Source organism: Egretta garzetta, unplaced genomic scaffold (assembly GCF_000687185.1).
Source record: "Egretta garzetta isolate BGI_Z169 unplaced genomic scaffold, ASM68718v1 scaffold489, whole genome shotgun sequence".
Lineage (NCBI taxonomy): Eukaryota > Metazoa > Chordata > Aves > Pelecaniformes > Ardeidae > Egretta > Egretta garzetta.
Window position 1 is genome coordinate 67730 of NW_009260692.1, and position 16851 is coordinate 84580.

The 16851-nt window shown below is 38.2% G+C and overlaps 1 protein-coding gene across 1 annotated transcript; it reads right to left on the reverse strand.

Annotated features, from left to right (window-relative positions):
• Positions 1-905: 905 nt before the first annotated feature.
• On the reverse strand, positions 906-16845 carry CCDC82 (coiled-coil domain containing 82). Its single transcript, XM_009645893.2, has 8 exons — positions 16661-16845; positions 15909-16464; positions 15019-15244; positions 13782-13874; positions 10175-10299; positions 9174-9344; positions 2576-2761; positions 906-2010 (listed from the first exon to the last, which is right to left on the reverse strand). Exons 2-8 carry the CDS (start codon positions 16455-16457, stop codon positions 1945-1947), a joined length of 1416 nt encoding a protein of 471 aa, XP_009644188.1. The 5' UTR covers positions 16458-16464; positions 16661-16845; the 3' UTR covers positions 906-1944.
• Between the last annotated feature and the right edge of the window lie 6 nt (positions 16846-16851).

The window sequence follows — 16851 nt, forward strand, 5'->3', positions numbered from 1 at the left end:
TGCTAGAGTTCCTGTGGAAAAAAAGCCAACAGATGTCCGCCGTTAAGCGACACCCCTGGCAGCAGTCGCAAAGCCTATCAGCAGATCTGTTACCAGCAGAGTGGCATAATGGATGCAGGAATTTCTTATGGACAAATCCATGAGAAATTAGGTTTCAATAGTTCTGCTTCTGAGAGAGCAACTTGTTAAAAGAATATAGAGTGTTAACAGTATCTCCCCTTTCACTATGTTGCTCATCCACGAAAGACTGATAGAAGAGTATGCGCATGCAGCAGGATGCAGGGACAGTTCCTAGCTGGATTCAAAACCCTGCGCCCTGCATCTTATCTTAGGCTACATCCAATTAATTTTATATGCAGCACAAAGTACAGGGACAGCATCATAGAATGGTTTGGGTTGGAAGAGACCTTCAAAGGCCACCATGGCCAGGGTCACCTTCCACTAGATCAGGTTGCACAGAGCCCCATCCAACCTGGCCTTGAACACTTCCAGGGATGGGGCATCTACCACCTCTCTGGGCAACCTGTTCCAGTGTCTCACCACCTTCATAAATCTCTTCCTTATGTCCATCTGTATCTTCCCTCTTTCAGTTTAAAACCCTTGCCCCTTCCCCTGTCACTACAGGTCTTGGTAAAAAAGTCTCTCTCCAGCTTTCTTGTCAGTCCCCTTTAAGTATTGAAAGGCCACAATCGGGTCTCCCCGCAGCCTTCTCCTTCTCCAGGCTGAACAAGCCCAACTCTCGCAGCCTTTCCCCACAGGAGAGGTGCTCCAGCCCTCAGGTCACTCTCATGGCCCTCCTCTGAACCCGCTCCAACAGGTCCACATCTCCTGTGCTGGGGACCCTAGAGCTGGACACAGTGCTCCAGGTGAGGTCTCACCAGAGCAGAGGGGCAGAATCACCTCCCTCGACCTGCTGGCCACACTTCTCCTGATGCAGCCCAGGGTACGGTTGGCCTTCTGGGCTGCCAGCGCACATTGACAGCTCACGTCCCATTTTCCAGAATGGATGACACAGTACTTAACCCTTCCCAACTCCTCAAAAATTCACTCCCCTGACCCCAAAGAACTCTTATTTTGGGCTTCATGTAATTCAGGTAAGCCATGCATCATGATTCTGAGTAACTCCTACTTTCTGTTAGTTAAACTGGAAGCATTCTTGCTTATCTTGCATGGCCACATTAATCCATTCTCTTAATTTTTTAGTTACTGCAAGTTGTTGCCATTATGTTTGCACAACGTAATTGGATGTTTAAAATCTTGGTAAATTGCCCCAGCTGCTTATCAGCGACAGCACTGTGGGCCCAAACGTTCACAGAGATGGCTAAGCCAGACTCAGTCTGTATGACGCCTATGACGTGACTCATCACCTACTCTCTAAGGAGAGGAATGATTACTGTGCTGCAAAGGTAGTCAGAACTGCAGAGTATTTCCTCTGTTGCCTTGCAACAGTCTATACTGATTCCCCAGAGGGGAAATAGATCTTTGCATTTGGGTCCTGTTTCTTGTAACTATCATTCTAAATGGTTGGACTTGCTTGCATGTAACAAGCGACAAGGAAGGCAGGGTGCGAGTCATACGCTCTTGTGTAACACAGCCTTACCTTTCCAAACACGCTTACTTCAAAAGGCGTCAGCATCTCCTACCTTACCTGCGATGCAGCTCAATATAAATAGGTGGAAGTCTTATTTCACAAGTAAACAGATATTGAGATATGACCTATGCAGTAAGACTGGAAGGACTGATTTGGTAAAACTTTGGATTATTATTGGCATAGATGAGGAAAAAAAAGTCAGCACACTCTCAAACAGTAGTTTAAAGGCATGTGGATTTAAGTATAACACGGCCTAAAAGGAATCTTGAAGACCAAGCAGAGATAAAGTGCATGCAGATAAAGCAGGCCATTCAAATTTTTGCAAGATGTCTTTCAAAGAGCTATATGACCACTTAATCCATTTTCTCTTCTTGGAAACTGTCTGCATCATCCATGTAGTCCTCGAGATCATCATATCTCTGCAAATAAAATAAAATCTGTATTATTTTATCAATGTTTAATAACTGAATTACATAAAGATGGCTTTTTCTTTTTCTTCAACACATTAACAAGCATGCCAATAACAATTCAGAAGCAATGATATCTGAAAGGTTGCTAAACACAATTGTACTACAAGTTGTCTTATACTAGTTCATGAAGTGTTTCTGAATAATTCACAGTACTTCAGCGTAAACAGATGAGTAAAATATTCTTGCTGTGCCTCACGTACATGTTTCCAATCTTTCTAAGCTACAGCTTAAGTTTGTTGTGTTGCTGCTTTCAGATGAAACAGGAGCCTGCCCACCACAGCCCAGAGATCATGCAGCTGTCAAAAAGCTTAATGTCAAACACTGACACAAACTCGATGTGAACGCAGCAGCATACCGCTGTTGGAGGGACTGGGGCAGCAGAGGTGGATGAATGGTTAAGCTGAGTTATATTATTGAAGCCCAGTAATTCAAAACTGATCAATTAAATCAGACATTTTATCTCAGCTTACTTTTATCTACTTGGAAAAGGAGACATCAAATAACTCAGTTGTACCTTCTGAATCCACCCGCTGTCCTCCAACTGGCTGAAGAGCCGCTCGACTGTGTCTTTGACTGGTTCATCCTCAACACCATCCAACTCGGTAATGGAGCTGCAATCCACATACAACTTGTATTTGAAGTGCTTCAAGTTATGATAAACTCTTGTACGATTTGCACACACCATGCCAACCTTCAAAACCTAGGCCAAAGTGAACAAACCATTATCTCCGATAGAACTGTGATTATCTTGACACTCTAACGAATGGCTCAGTCCGTCTAGGGAGATTTTATCAGTTAGCCTAGGAAGATTTTTTGAATAATGAAATAAGCAGGATGACACTACATGCATAAAATCAGCGCAAACCCACGTAGTTTTCACAGCCACAGCAGAACAATGTTTTGAGCTAGCAGGCAGCCAGCAAGTCTACGCAATGGCAGCTTATCAGTACTGTTTTCTTGCAAACACAACCATGTTTATAATTGGCAGTATCTTTCCTATCTCCTGGTGGAACTTTGTTACAAAATCACTAACATTTTAGACAACCATCATATTGCAAAAGCAGAGGAAGAGGAATTAGTTGATTACTTTTGCTTATTTTTTAGTACCTGCTAGGGAGGGACATGAAATAGCATTTTGTAGACTGAATAATACGCAATATTTCTTCAAGAAATACAAATGAATACCAATAGACATATGCCGAGAAACATGTATTTAAGAAATACAGAGAGATTTGATTTCATAAAAATAAAACATGAAAACTGAGGTCTTGTACAATGCAAATCTTGATCTGCAACTGTCTGGGAGGTATAGCTAGGCCATAATGCTGTAGAAATCAAAGCCTCTGCATCTCCCCATTATCACCAGTTTTACTTCTGTGGTTTCCGTGCAGAAAAGACAGAACCGTCTTATTTAACAGTTTTCCTTACAGCAGTATTTATAGATAAACAAACGGTAAATAGGCATATAAACACATAGTCAGAGCATGGATTAGAGTAGATTCATTATCATCTATCAGCACTAACATTAAATACAGGCAAGTATTTGTACGTATCTCAGATTTTGTACAAAGATGCCAAGCGGTGAAGGTGTTGACCTGAAAATACTGAGTAATATATTGGTTGCAAGAATCTCTGGCAATCCTAAATCTTCACTAAGAGTACGAGAAATTGGAGGTGTGGGGAGGGAGAAAGAGTCAAAGTTCATCTGCATTTAAGGATGCCCTGAGTTTCACAAGAGTAAGTTTTGTGCCATTATTACACAAGAGGTGGTTCAAGTACATACAATGGCAAATCAGAAGAGGAATCGATCCCCTGCAGACGACCTGCAGGTGCACCGATTACTACACATAGAGACAAAGCCTATCAGGTAAGAAATCTACATCTGTCTGGTTTTCGGAGGTCAGGTTTTCTATACTCTAAAGCAACATAATTAATACACGTGTAAAGAAATTCAGCTCCTGATATAATTAGGATAAACTGATTCAGTTTTACTAAAAAGAAACCCCATCAACTTATGCTTCGAGGGCAGCATTGTTTTGGACTGATGTCTTGCCACACCTTTGCGAGTAATAAGCAGGTACATGGCTAAAGGTCCAAGTTCTTTGCATCAGTAATGCAAGCTGCAATTGTATTGCTATTTCAGATTACACACACGTGTATCAAAACCCAACTATGTCATATATTGCAAAATGATCTCATCTGAGCCACAAAAGTGATCCCCTTTATTGCTACCACTGGTAATAATCTGAATACTCTCTTAAATTATGAGAAGGTTAAGTTTTAATCAATGCTTACAACCCATAGTTTCAGGAAGCTTTTCTGAATGCATGACCAAATGTTTGCATCTGTGAGCAGTTCCCCAAAACACCTGACCAACTCGTACAACCTAGCACTAGCAGTATCTACTTACAATGACAGTGATGGAAAAGCATATCTATGCTTATAAAGACTATAGAAACAACATTTATATGTTTTCTTAAATATAAGAATATATTTAACTTCTTAAATATATTAACCAGCAGCTCAACTGGTATAGCAGGTGTAACATCACTGAAGTCAAAAGAGACACACTCACTTAAAAGAACTTTTGATCTGACCTATAGTAGATAGCTATTAACTGAAATTTTATCCATCTTGAGATAAAAAATTCCTATTACTATATTGCAATTATCTCCTGGTTATGTACATATATTTATAGGCAGCTCCATTTTCTACTCTGCCCAAAACTGAGGCTTGTGTTTGGTGCTACAGGTGTTTCTGAAATGCAAGACCTCCAACCAACGCATAACCTTGATTCATTCAAATTTCCAGAAGTACCATTTCTAATACTGAAACAATCAAGCACTGTGCTGCCGTGTTTCATAGAGCATTTCATAAAACTTTTCAAGTATCCCAAGCGTGAGGTGTGGCATCTGGAACATTATGTGATGTAAAATAGGAGACAGCATCTTGCATCAAACTGATGGCCCAGTTTGTCCCCTGCGACAACAGCTAGCAGAAGATATTTAGGAAATTAGTATAAGAGCATAACGAACACCAGAATGATCATAACATTACCATACAGCTTCTAGCAGTCAACAGTTAAGATAATCTGTATCATCCCAGCTATCACGTTCCATAATGTGGACAAAGCTTCCCCAAGAACCTGTCTAATCCCTTTTGGGACCCACTAACACTTTTCACTTCCAAAGTATCTTGTGGCAAAGAGTTTCATAGTTCATTTATGTGCGAGGTGTAAAGTATTTCTACACTGGGGAAATGCCAGAGGCAAATAGCTAAATATCGTATAATGCAATTATGTATTGTGTTTTTAAAGCAAGAAAGATTGTCTAAAAATACAATGCTATTTCGGAATGCAGCTTTGGAAAGAATCTCAGTACTGTACTCATTCTAATTTTTTCCTCTTGCAGTTCTCAGTGACTCTGTCCTAATGCTTAACTTATCTACTCAAGCTGGCTGTATCAGCCAAAAGTTGTGTTAAATCACTTTGTATGGAATGCAGGAGCATAGCCTGACAATAGCACAACATGTAGTGACTGAATCCATGTCCTCTAAGCATGATTATAAACGGAAGTAGAACACCAAGACCGAGAGTAGAAAACAGTTTATAGTTCAAGTGCCACAGGAGCAGAGAAGTGTGGGAGACACCTATACCTCTAAACCATTCAATTCTCCCTGACCATGGAGGAATGAGAATTGGCAGCTACTCAAAGAACAATCACTGCAAACCTAAGCAAAACTAGAACAGCTGTTTCTCTTCTCTTTCTACTGGCAAAGCAGAATACTTCAGAAATGAGAGAAAAGGAAAGTTTTATGCAGAAGAAGAGGGTTGAAGGTCTGTTTTTGTTCTCTCCACATCCACTTTTCTTGGGTATTTTCAAATAAAACTTTAGAAAATAGTCCAGCTACGTGTTTCCATTCAATCTGATCTGCCAGTGCTGAACTGCCTTCTCTTTTGGTCAATTAAGTTCTCGAAGTGCCAGTTTTATGTAGCTCTGTGTGCCTTTTTTCTTTTTTCCTTTTTTCTTTTCTCCTCAATCTGCAGGACAGGTTGATCAACGCATTGCCAGCAGAACTTCAAAGACTACTTGAGAACAGTACCTTTAGCAGTCTAAATTACAGGTTACCATAAGAACATGAATGTGGCATTACAAAGACACTATCAAAAATTACTGGAGAGTGCTCAGTAACTCTCTCTCCTGGGTCTGTTCTACATCCCCTGAGCTATACTGAGCATGCACATGGCAGGCATCTCACCAGATGCTGGGGTACACAGGGTAAAAAAAGCTCTCATTTTCTACTGTTAAGCTGAAGAGGACAAAAATGAACTAGCAAGTTAGTTCAATATTCAGTAGGATACTTCAAGTTTTTTCCAAAGTGAAAAATAGCCAATGCTTTATGTAGGACAATGTTTAGACAGCAGTGAGGGAATTGCTACTGTTACTTCCACAGTTAAGCTGGAAGTTGAGTGAAGATTGAATTCTTGTGCTAGTTCACTTATTATTTCTGGTTAGGTAAGGCACACACTTCCCATGAAAAACTGACAGTTTTTAGTCTAGTGATCTACACTTAGAGACCCTGCATATGTAAGGAAGAATAATGACTGTACGATGGACTGCTAGTATCAGTGTTAGTGTGATTGCCAAGTTTTCCTGCAAAAAAAAAAAAGGGGAAAAGCCTTGCTGGAAAAGCCTAGCTCTCTTGGCTATCATGCTCACACAGACTTATCAAACCAGAGTATTAACAACTGCTGCTCGGAAGGGTCTGTATTCTATTTAAGAAAAAATGTGGCACAGATTTTCCTAGATTCTGCATTACACACAATATGATGACAGAATGACAGTCCACTGACATCCCTCAATTCTCTAAGTTAGAATGTTTGCAAAGATCCAAACAATATAGGCTTGAGCTTCAGTAAGGTGTACTTCCAGGTTGATGAGGGCTTTGCTTCATTTTTATATAAGAAACCCTATTATATTGCATTTCAAAATATATGGTAAATACAACTTGTTCTGACACTTTTTTTTCTTTTCAGCAAATACTATGAGGAACTTCAGCTGTATTAAAAAATTCTTTTACACTCACAAAGAAAAGGAATGTACTTTCTATACCTCCTGAAAGGGAAGCAAGGCAAAACTTGGATATCAGCTTGGTTCACAACTGTAGCAAGATTTCATTCTTGACAAATCGTGTGCTTGAGTTTATCATAAGAGGCCATGAATTACATTACTTAGGAAGGTCATATGCATACCTAATCATAACAATTACTGGTAGCTGTAAATTTGAGTCCCTAAATATTAAGAACACCCAGGTTCTTAAGAGTCAAGGTCTTCAAAAGTCTCAGCTGTGAAATATAACAAAATTAACTGCTCAAGTTGTCTAAAATGACTTCCTAGTACAACATCATGTAACAACATGAAAGATGGGTTTCATTCCAAAAATGTAATTTAATCCAAAATGTCCTAGTAGAGACAACTGAGTGAGGAAAAGATGCAGATCTACCAAAATGGAAATGGTTTCTAGTTTGGACAAGCATTTCTGATAATGCAGTAATGAGAAAAAGGCTCTAACAAAATGTATTGAAGTAGTTAGGAACAAGTCTTCTCAAAAGCAGACCAGCAATTTCAAGTGTCAGTGCAACTGAGATGTCAAGAGACTTTGTCCTGAGTGCATAGCTACATGGGAAATAGCAGAAGTGAAAAAATCTGAAGAATGAAACAGTAAGTTCTGACTAGGCTGCACTTGGACTATTAGAATGACTGGCACTATTTCACTCAGTGCTCTGACCTAGAGCAAACAAGAACTGCTGGAGTGCAGATGGATGCTCCAAATGCTAGAGACATAGTAGGCACAGAATTAGCAAGCCTAGTGACCCAATGTAGAACAAACCTTACTTGCAACAAAATAGAAAACACAATCATTCAATGGAGAAGATTGTCCATTATACACAAAGTTACTTTTATAATGTTTCTGAAAGCGAATAAATGCAAGTGATCTAACTTCAGTGAAAAGGCATTCTGATATTTAGAATATATGTAAATCTGCAATTCTTGATTTAAAGCCTCAGACTCCTTACATATGGAGATAGGATCTAGTAAAGATTAAAAAAAAAAAAAAAAAAGTCATAGTATTTCTCAGGTACTTGGTGAAAACCAAGAAAGCCAGGCATGTTCAGAGCATCACTCAGTTGTGTAATTTCTTTACCACTGGTTTTCCTTTCTTTAAGATACGCATCCCCTTTAGGATTTTCAATCTTCTATTAAGCATTCTCTGACAAAACAAAAAACTACTTTAGAAATAACTGATTGAGTGCTTGTACTAGAACTTTGGTTAGCATGTCACTCTTCACACGTGCTGTCAGCCTCTTTGACACACAGTTTCAGACTGCCTCCACATGCAATACAAAAGACAAGCATGCTGAGCAGGATGTGTAGGATGCCATGTACCTAAAGTTTCCTTCTTCCCCTGGGCGAGACTCAGACTGTAGAGATTTGAAGCAGAGGAAAAACTGAGGCAAATGTCAATTTTGACTTGAAGGCAAGAGTTATCAATAAACCCTATTGTATCTCTTAGAGCCCTTTATCATTTTCATAATAAAGTCCAGCTCATGGCTGGGTATACTCACTAGCGCTTACTGCAGTGTGAGTACATGTGCTGCATCGGGTACTGATATTAAGTGGCAAAAGTGGGGAGGAAACAGCACACTGATCGTTGTGATGCAGGCAAAAATAAAGGTCATAGAAAAACCACCAGATTTATTTTCTTGACAAAAGCTACGTCTATTTGAGGATACTTTCATTACCTCTTCCCCAAGACAGAAAAGGATGGGGGGAGGGGGGAACAAGGAGAATGCCTCTATTCATCCTCTTAAGTTTCACAGGAACTTCCTTCATAATTTCTAGCTAAATGCAAGACTATGCTCCTCAAACTGCAAAATGGTCCTCGTATTTTAAAAATTAATAGGGTTTAGACATGGAAGTACAGTAGCTCAACTCTTGCCTCTAGCATTATACACATTAGATGTGTTGATAGGATTTCTAGTCTTTGTATGATTTTCTGTAACACTAGACAAAGCTTAAAAATAATTATATAACGTGCTTGTTTGAACTTACCTGCTTATCGTCTGACATGAAGTCATCCACTTCCAAAGTTCTATTATTATAAAGCTTTCCAGAGAGCAGCACATGAAACTTACAATACCGATTCAATTCACAGGCCTGACAAGCCATATTTTTTGGATTTTTCAAGATTATGCGAACATCTGGGTAACAATCCACACGCTCCTAAAAAACAGATTTCAAATAACATTAATCTCCGTAAACTGAAAGATGCCTCAAATAGGCCGCCGAGTACTCTGTACTCACACAAAACTGGTGCAAGAGAAACCAGATTTGAATCTCTTTGGTCTTTCACCATTCAGTTGCGAACATCTACCATCTCAATCATTTTCCAACACTTCACTCAGTTCTAGTTCTTAATTCTTTCTTTCAGCTTCAGACCTAAAGAACAACTCCTGCATCCTGGCACTTATTTTTCCTCTCATCTCTTTTTTCCTCTTTGCACCCCTTTGCGGTGGGGGTGCAACTAAATCAGTGGGTCTACTTCAAAGAAATATGCTGCATCTCTCCAATGGCCATACTCCTTTATGACAGCGACGATCAGATCACCACACCTATCACACTAATACTATTCTAGTAATTCACACACAGTAACTAGGTTACTGAATATCAACTTCATTTTAAGTAGTAGAAGGTTCATTACGAACATACTGGTTTATCTTTTTGTGGGAGGAGGAAGAAATTTTGTTATAACGTTTAGCAAGTCACAAAAAGTCCTGAAAAAGTCATCTGCTGAAGTAAGCAGGAGAAGCATTCAGAGAACTGAGAATAGATTCTGTTCTGTTACCTGAATGTTCATCTGGTTATAAACACACAAAATATATCAAAACAAGTTACATAAGGTAAAGAACAATATTTTTTCTCTTAAAAAGCATATATAATCATAGTGATTATTGTACCTTTACTGAGAATTACAGTGTATAAAAAAAATAAAAATCTGTCAGTAATAATATGACTTGGACCCCACTTCACTATTTAAAGTAGAAGCTACATACCTTGTATCGATCTTTCCAGCGACTTCTAGAGATTAAGTTCTCAAGACGAGGCTGAATGAACCGGTCATCCAAATAATGAAGTGAGAGCAACATATCTTGCGCATACTTCTTTTGTCTTGTTCCATCTGTTCAGTGAGAGACATTACTAATTTGCTGACCGCCCTATGTTGTACAAGGTTCTTCAAATAAAATTTTCAAGGACATTATGCTTCTGCATACTAAGAACTATGAATGATTTTAATAAATTATTACTGAATACATTTGCTAGTGTTATCCATAAAAGTGATCCATGCATCTTTGGTAAACCAATATATTTAATTATTTTTAAAGTCTGTATCACAACAGGTACATGAAGAAACTCTACAATCAAGGTTAAAGTGGAGACCCATTCAGAATGGAAAAGGGGGAAGGGGGGGAAGTGTCTTCCTTTTTGTCCAGTTTATGTAAGCTGGTCATAATGTATAAGGGAGGAGGTTGCAATCCATGAAAACAAACTGGTCTGAGCTGCTTCACAGCAGAAATTTTGACAACTCTCTTCATCACTTATAAAGAACACATACTAACTGCCCTTTATGCTTCAGCAGCACAGTCAGATGCCTTGAGTTAAGCAGTGCAAGTACTTCCAAATACTTACTTAAGCAAAAGAAACAGAACTGAGAAGGACGACTGGCTATCTAGCTTTCTATATAAAACCAGTTAAGTATCATTATAGCCACCATAATTACAATTAATTGTTTTTTCATATACACTTTACACACACACATTTTCAGTAAGTCAGCTATACTAAAAGCTTGAAGAGGCTGTGCTACACCATAAAAAAATCCCTCACAATAAAAAGCAAGTCTGAACTCTAATACTTAAGTAGCTGCCCTTGGCTAAAACTAATTGACAGATTCACTTCCATTAACTCAGAAAAATCCACTCTGTTACAAAAATATAACTTTGTGTAGTATGAACATAGCCTAGCATTACAATGTTCTTCAGAACAATAGAGTACAACCTCCAACTCACCCTCGTAGCTGGTCTACTTCCAGTAGTTTGGCAGTAAGTTGTTAGCTTTGTAGAGCAGATACAATTTGAAACAGAAGGAAGCTATTACAACATAAAACTGGCAAAGCTTATTTATTACTTTCATAAGCTTGTTTTCACTTGCTAAAACAAAACAAAACTAACACCTGAAAGAACTAGCAGTCGTATATGAAAGATGTTTTTAGCTCCAATACATAGCCTTTATTCTGCAGTCTGTGGCGTACTTCAGTTTCTCTACTCCCTCTTAGTTCCTGATGACACCAGAACTTCCTCTCTTTGGCACTTTGCTGACTCCTTCCACAACCTGACACTGACAGTCCTCTCATTAATCCCATCTTTACAGTGCTTCTGAAACTACATGCGAGGTTGCCATTCAGCCCCAATAGGCCAAATGCCAAAAAGCATTTCCTCAGCAAGGACAAGACAAGAAGTACTACTGACTGTAGATTAAATTTAATTTGTTTTATCTGAAAGCACAAAAGTTTAAAAGGAAAAGAAAAAAAAAATCAGATATGGAGTAATCTCCATAACTAGAATTATTTATTATTTATTAAATTCCTCAGAAAAATCGATGATGCATGCAATATTTTGAGAAATCAGTTGACCTTGCAATGTTTTCATTGAGGTATCTACTTTGAAATTAATTTCACTTTCATGCTGGAACTGTTAATACTGATCAGTAACACAGAAACACTTCCCTATGGCTCAGAATGCCTTCTTGTCTTAAAATAATTAAGTTTACATATTTTTTTCAAGATTACTCTACCTTTTTCAGACAGACACACACACACACACACACACACACCATACTAAGAACTATGAATGATTTTAATAAATTATTACTGAATACATTTGCTAGTGTTATCCATAAAAGTGATCCATGCATCTTTGGTAAACCAATATATTTAATTATTTTTAAAGTCTGTATCACAACAGGTACATGAAGAAACTCTACAATCAAGGTTAAAGTGGAGACCCATTCAGAATGGAAAAGGGGGAAGGGGGGGAAGTGTCTTCCTTTTTGTCCAGTTTATGTAAGCTGGTCATAATGTATAAGGGAGGAGGTTGCAATCCATGAAAACAAACTGGTCTGAGCTGCTTCACAGCAGAAATTTTGACAACTCTCTTCATCACTTATAAAGAACACATACTAACTGCCCTTTATGCTTCAGCAGCACAGTCAGATGCCTTGAGTTAAGCAGTGCAAGTACTTCCAAATACTTACTTAAGCAAAAGAAACAGAACTGAGAAGGACGACTGGCTATCTAGCTTTCTATATAAAACCAGTTAAGTATCATTATAGCCACCATAATTACAATTAATTGTTTTTTCATATACACTTTACACACACACATTTTCAGTAAGTCAGCTATACTAAAAGCTTGAAGAGGCTGTGCTACACCATAAAAAAATCCCTCACAATAAAAAGCAAGTCTGAACTCTAATACTTAAGTAGCTGCCCTTGGCTAAAACTAATTGACAGATTCACTTCCATTAACTCAGAAAAATCCACTCTGTTACAAAAATATAACTTTGTGTAGTATGAACATAGCCTAGCATTACAATGTTCTTCAGAACAATAGAGTACAACCTCCAACTCACCCTCGTAGCTGGTCTACTTCCAGTAGTTTGGCAGTAAGTTGTTAGCTTTGTAGAGCAGATACAATTTGAAACAGAAGGAAGCTATTACAACATAAAACTGGCAAAGCTTATTTATTACTTTCATAAGCTTGTTTTCACTTGCTAAAACAAAACAAAACTAACACCTGAAAGAACTAGCAGTCGTATATGAAAGATGTTTTTAGCTCCAATACATAGCCTTTATTCTGCAGTCTGTGGCGTACTTCAGTTTCTCTACTCCCTCTTAGTTCCTGATGACACCAGAACTTCCTCTCTTTGGCACTTTGCTGACTCCTTCCACAACCTGACACTGACAGTCCTCTCATTAATCCCATCTTTACAGTGCTTCTGAAACTACATGCGAGGTTGCCATTCAGCCCCAATAGGCCAAATGCCAAAAAGCATTTCCTCAGCAAGGACAAGACAAGAAGTACTACTGACTGTAGATTAAATTTAATTTGTTTTATCTGAAAGCACAAAAGTTTAAAAGGAAAAGAAAAAAAAAATCAGATATGGAGTAATCTCCATAACTAGAATTATTTATTATTTATTAAATTCCTCAGAAAAATCGATGATGCATGCAATATTTTGAGAAATCAGTTGACCTTGCAATGTTTTCATTGAGGTATCTACTTTGAAATTAATTTCACTTTCATGCTGGAACTGTTAATACTGATCAGTAACACAGAAACACTTCCCTATGGCTCAGAATGCCTTCTTGTCTTAAAATAATTAAGTTTACATATTTTTTTCAAGATTACTCTACCTTTTTCAGACAGACACACACACACACACACACACACACACTCCCCGCCGAAGTTACAGCGCAGCAAAACCAAGAACAGATCTCAGGACTCAGAGTCCTATACTCTTATCAGCAAACACATCCTTCCCTTAGAATAAATGTCTTTGTATAACTTTGAATGCACTATTATATTATTTAATGTAATTTACTTACCATATAATGAGCTCAGAAAAGTGTCATCAATTGTATTTATGAGGAAAGCCTTTACTATTCTTTTGAAGTGTATATAATGATCACAGCGAGATACTGTGAAGAAAGCAATATAATTTAAAAAAAAAAAGAGATGTAAGCAATGTTAAAAATCCTGCAAGAATTATTTTTTCCCATTATTGTAAATTTAGAATTTTAAAGTAATTTAAATATGGATTTAAAAATAATTTCAATATACAACATCCCCACCCGTTAGACCCTGCCTTTAAATAGTGCTTTGCATCCCAATGATCTGAATTAATTTTAGCATCCTAAAGTCACATGTCCTTTCAGCAAGAAGAGCCCACAGTAAGAGTTACAAACATTAAAAGAAGCGAATCATTTTTTCTGTGAATAGCAGGAAATAATGCAAACCAGAGAAGGGCAGGCTTATGGGGGTTTTTTGTTTGTTTGTTTTTTCTTTTTCCTAACTTTCTATCAAATACACACAATTCTGCTCAGGTCTCTACTGGGAAGAAATACCACAAATGGTTGTGACCACCTACACTAGCAGCAACTGTCCAGTCAGTACATACCTGCTTCTGAACAACAAAATATGTAAGAAGAGAACTAGCACAAAGTTCTGTTTCAAATCTCTCTGCTCCATCCAGATACCAATTTTTATGTAAGATCAACTTTAAAAGTTTTCTTGCTCTGTGCAGTTTGGCTGAAACTGACCAATGAATTCAGAAATAGCCCTATAGCCCTGTGCACCAAAGTATCACTGCCATAGAATAAAAATACAGAAAAAAAAAAAAAAAAAAAAAATCCCAAGCCCCCAAACCCCCAAACTCATGGCAAGAATTTTACATCACTCTCTAGAACAGAATTTGGCCAGAATTAACATTGCTGCTCTTAGTATATATCACAAGATGGAGGATGATGCTTTTAGGTCTCCACAGGAATGACTGCATCATAGGTAGCCTACTTCATCCAAAATCAGACCAACTTAAAAAATCTGCACGACAGAGTTTCCCTTCCTTCTCCCCAAATTATATGCTCCCTTTAATAAGATACAGAAAGACTGTGTAAGTTTACTGTGGAACTCAGCGTACTTCCACAATAAATTGAAGCCTTTTAGGAATCTGCTTTTAAACTATTATATCCTATTACACAGTATATGTATTTACAGTCCATTAATATTTATTACAGCACTACAAGCAAGTTACACATATACAATTGTCAATAATTTTGATCTTACAGTGTGGGACGTAGTATGCCAGCAACTCGCTATTTAATATATTTAGGTCCTTCTGTTGTGTCTGGTTTTCCCTCTCTGTGTGCTCTGTGTTGTCATCATCATCTTCTTCCTCTTCCTCTACTACAAAATCTTTTATGCTGTCACTGTCGGTTTCGCTGCCTTCTGTTGGTGTGAGGGGCAAGTGACAGAGTGGTTCCTCTTCTATTTCTGCTTCACCATCAGAATCCTAATTAAGTTTAAAAAAGTATTTCAAACACAAGAATTTTCAGTATTTGCACTGACAAAATACTACAGATACTGGATAAACTTCTGACCTTCTAGTAACACTATTTGTTCAATTAACAAAGAATAGTATGTTTCCAAAAAATACATCATTTTGTACCAGGTGACAATTACTTCCAGCTTTAAATCAGCCATCTCCACGTGCCTCTCTTCAGTCTATTTGCAGGAATTAAGCTAATATGAGATCTCTAAGTTACTTCAGCAGGTATTTTGCTTCTTGATAAAAACAATTTGATAGTCCTCTCATGCATCTCTTCTTTACAGGAAAAAAAGGAATGATAAAGAAGTTTTTCCTTTCTGACTATGTAGAGAAGATAGATACCTGCGTTCTAAGCTGCTTAGTCATCAGAACGCCTGAAAGAGCAAATGAAAGGAAATTCTTAAATCCTCAGTGATAAAAATTAAACTCAAGATAAAGGTTTTCAGCAGTCAATATTGCTATCTAGTTAATGTGACAACTGTTAAAATGTGACAGAACTACTGATTTGTCATGAATAAAAACCAAAATAAAATACATAAAAATCCCACTGATTTACATCTATTAGTCTTCGCCTTCCCCTACTTCCCCAGTATTTTCTCCAACTGAATTTCAAAGATAAAATCCAGACCTCACAATTTTCACTGCTGCAGGATGTCCGAGTTGCTCTTTGTCTTGCAAGTTCTTTCAATTTTGCAAACACCTTCTGTTTCCTATCAGTAGAAACATTTTCCATAGGGCTGGTTTTATCACGTTGCTGTTCTTCAGAACTCTCATCTTCATCAATTATACAGTGGCGTTTAGCAAAAACTTTTCTAACAAGTATATCACTGCCCTCACTTTCATCACTGTCATACAAGACAGAGGTGTTCAACCTTTTACGCTTCCCAGGCACGATACACTCATCCTCACCATCTTCTGTTACTTCCCCATCGTGGCTTTTCTCTTCCCGATCTGAAAGGCTGTTCTTCACAACGGTTTCGTCTTTTCCATCTACTTCATCTTCTGATGTAGTAGGCTCTTCCTCCTCAGAGGTACATGAGGATTCGTCATTGCTGTCAAGTAGTATGAGCTCCCTTTTAGTGCGTCTCCAGTCAACTCGGGATTTGGATGATGACAGTTCGGTTCCTGCGGTCTTATTTCTTGTTTCGTATCTTCTGACAACTGCTTTTATCTCCATTGGAAGGCTGCGACAACACACCAAAGTATAAACCGGTAAAACAAAGCACTTACTACATTATGCCATTCAAAAAAAAAAGTACAGGGGCATGCATCTTTTGTTACATACATTTATGACTTAACAGTATCATTATTAAGAGACATGCACAGAAATCGGCACCAAACAAAACTAAGTATGCACAACAACTTCTGAAGAGGATATACCTGACTCAAAAACTGAAGAGCAGAACTGCCCACTCCCAGCATGAGTGAACTGGAAAAATCAGGCCTGAAGCGCAGCTGCAGATCCCATCATGCCCTCCAACACCGGAAGCCTACAGCTGAGGCAGAGAGCTTCCCTGCTCCCGGGGAGCAGCGTACCTCGCTCGTTCAGGGCCATCATCATCATCAGGCCT